At 48.1% G+C, this 2,500-nt stretch overlaps 1 protein-coding gene across 3 annotated transcripts in view; it reads left to right on the plus strand.

The window, feature by feature from the left end:
* grb14 (growth factor receptor-bound protein 14) overlaps nt 1-2,500 on the plus strand; it is a 46,083-nt gene that overhangs the window by 33,316 nt on the left and 10,267 nt on the right. For all 3 annotated transcript variants that reach the window (XM_076262571.1, XM_076262573.1, XM_076262572.1), the window contains 3 exons: nt 478-599; nt 824-898; nt 994-1,131. In XM_076262571.1, coding sequence (XP_076118686.1) covers nt 478-599; nt 824-898; nt 994-1,131 — 335 coding nt within the window. The remainder of the gene's footprint in view (nt 1-477; nt 600-823; nt 899-993; nt 1,132-2,500) is intronic.

The raw sequence follows: 2,500 nt of genomic DNA on the forward strand, positions 1-2,500 counted from the left end.
TTCCAGATGGTTAGCTGCAGCCTGCTGCCTTCCGTCGATTCATGAAATATTCATTTGAATCATGTTTAATGATAAAGTGACTGGGCTGCTCTGCTTTTTTTTCCCCCCAATGTGGCCTTTGCTTTGCTATCGAAGCTTCGCTACCCATTAACGACAAAGAATCATTTTCCAAAAACCCGGTAAATCGTTAATCCACATGGTCGAAGCGCTGCTCTATAGGAGACGAAGGCCGTTCAGAAGTCCGGCCGAACGGCCGAGTGCCTCAGGCGGAACAAAAGATGGCTTTATGAATGGAGTGGCAGCAGTGTGACCTTTTCAAAATCCACTTGGAAAAAGAACATGGAGAGAAGAGCAGATTATTTATTAGATTATGCGCAGTGAGGCCTGCATGGCGGTCATGGACTCTTGCAGCAGGGTCTCCCAGGTCTCCTTTTGATTGCATACGTGCATTTTGTCCTTTTTCTCCCCCTTTCCCAGAGAGAACCATAGAAGACCATGAGTCCGTGATGGAGGTGCAGTCTGCATGGGGCATGGACTCGGACAGCCGGCTGTGCTTCAGGAAGAACTATGCCAAATATGAATTTTTCAAGAAACCTCTGGTGAGCTCTGAATTACTGTAAAACAATAACTTCAGCCTAACCACCATGTTTCCTGTGAAGAATGTTTGGTTTGAAAGGAGGCCTCTGAGTAATGGATCTGGTTCTTAGGTAACAAACAGCTTAGCTATTACTCATAAGTAGAAAGGTAAGTTTAGCTTTAGATGTTAGTTTAGCACGGTGGCCGGAAATGCTGATTGTGAACAATATTGCTCTTATATCAACAGGACTTTTTCCCAGAGCACATGGTGTCTATATCTAGTGAAACCAACGGGATCATGAACCACTCCCAGCTCATACAGGTACTTAGCCTCTCTGTCTGTCCCAGGTGTTTAATCTGTGGGCCTTGTATTAAAGAGCATGTTCTGATAGGAGTGGATTGCTCCTTGTCCCGCAGACTTTTTTAAACTCAAGCACCTGTCCAGAGATCCATGGTTACCTCCATGCCAAAGAGCAGGGCAGGAAGTCATGGAAGAAGTTCTACTTTGTGCTCAGGAGGTCCGGCCTCTACTTTTCTAACAAGGGCACTTCGAAGGTTGGTCAACAGTGCACACACGCACGCACGCATGCACACACACACACACACACACACACACACACACACACACACACACACAAACACACACAGACCCCGTTGCATTAGTCAACTATTTCTGTTTGACAAGCACAATATGACCTTGTCGTTGTTAGGGTTGATATGTTTGTGAAGATGATTCAGAATAAACAAGCATTGTTTTCCTAAACAGAAAGGACAACAAACAGTTGAGTGTCTATTCTCCATCTAACTAAATTTAATGATATATATATATATATATATTCCTTGAATGCAATGAATTAAAATATTAAAATGCTGACAGAATTCCAATACACACTGGCTCAGCGACTAAATAGTGTTAATACTGGGTGATCTCTTGGAATGACGTTGTAATATGACCATCCACAATACAAAGTCTTTAGCTCCTGTTGCCTCAGGGCTGAGTGGATGAAGCCGCGTTGTATGTGTTCCACGGGTCGCCCGTGTGCCAGGCTGCCTGGCCGTGGTGCTGTGGTGTGGTGTGGTGCGTGGTGTGGTGTGACGTGGTGTGGTGTGGTGCGTGGTGTGGTGTGCTGCGTGGTGTGGTGTGGTGTGATGTGGTGCGTGGTGTGGTGTGGTGTGGTGCTGTGGTGTGGTGTGGTGCGTGGTGTGGTGTGGTGTGGTGCGTGGTGTGGTGTGCTGCGTGGTGTGGTGTGCTGCGTGGTGTGGTGTGACGTGGTGCGTGGTGTGGTGTGCTGCGTGGTGTGGTGTGGTGTGGTGCGTGGTGTGGTGTGACGTGGTGCGTGGTGTGGTGTGGGCTGTGCCGGGTAGCGGAGCTCAGGTCGGGTGAACTGGTTAAGCAGGATCTGTGTGCAGGGCAACGGCCGTGCAAGCCACTGAACCTTTCACACCGTTGACAGGTGAAGCTTATACCTCGCCACTGCCGTGCCAACTGGCGCTGCCCCTTCCATTTTTTTTTCCACTTCTGTCTCGATTTCTCTCCCTCCCTTGGTCTCTCTCTCTCTCTCTCTCTCTCTCTCTCTCTCTCGCTCTCTCTCTCGCTCTCTCTCTCTCTTCATTCGCGACAACAAAAGAACTGTTGTTTTCTCACTTGTGTGCGCCTGTCAATATAGGTAATTCAATTCATTGGAGAAGTCAGACCTGAAATGACTCTCTCTCTCTCTCTCTCTCTCTCTCTCTCTCTGCTGTCCATCCATCTGACTGGTGCTCTCCCCCTGTTTTTCCCTTTCTCTCTGTTTCTCATCTCATCTCTATATATTATGGCCCCTCTCATTCCTGCCCCTGCTCTGTGTGTGTGTGTGTGTGTGTGTGTGTGTGTGTGTGTGTGTGTGTGTGTGTGTGTGTGTGTGTGTGTGTGTGTGTGTGCTTG

Source organism: Alosa pseudoharengus, unplaced genomic scaffold (assembly GCF_046254945.1).
Source record: "Alosa pseudoharengus isolate Yale_2024_CS ecotype anadromous, Long Island Sound unplaced genomic scaffold, YU_APseudo_1.1 YU_APseudo_1.1_scf_3, whole genome shotgun sequence".
In the NCBI taxonomy this organism is placed as follows: domain Eukaryota; kingdom Metazoa; phylum Chordata; class Actinopteri; order Clupeiformes; family Clupeidae; genus Alosa; species Alosa pseudoharengus.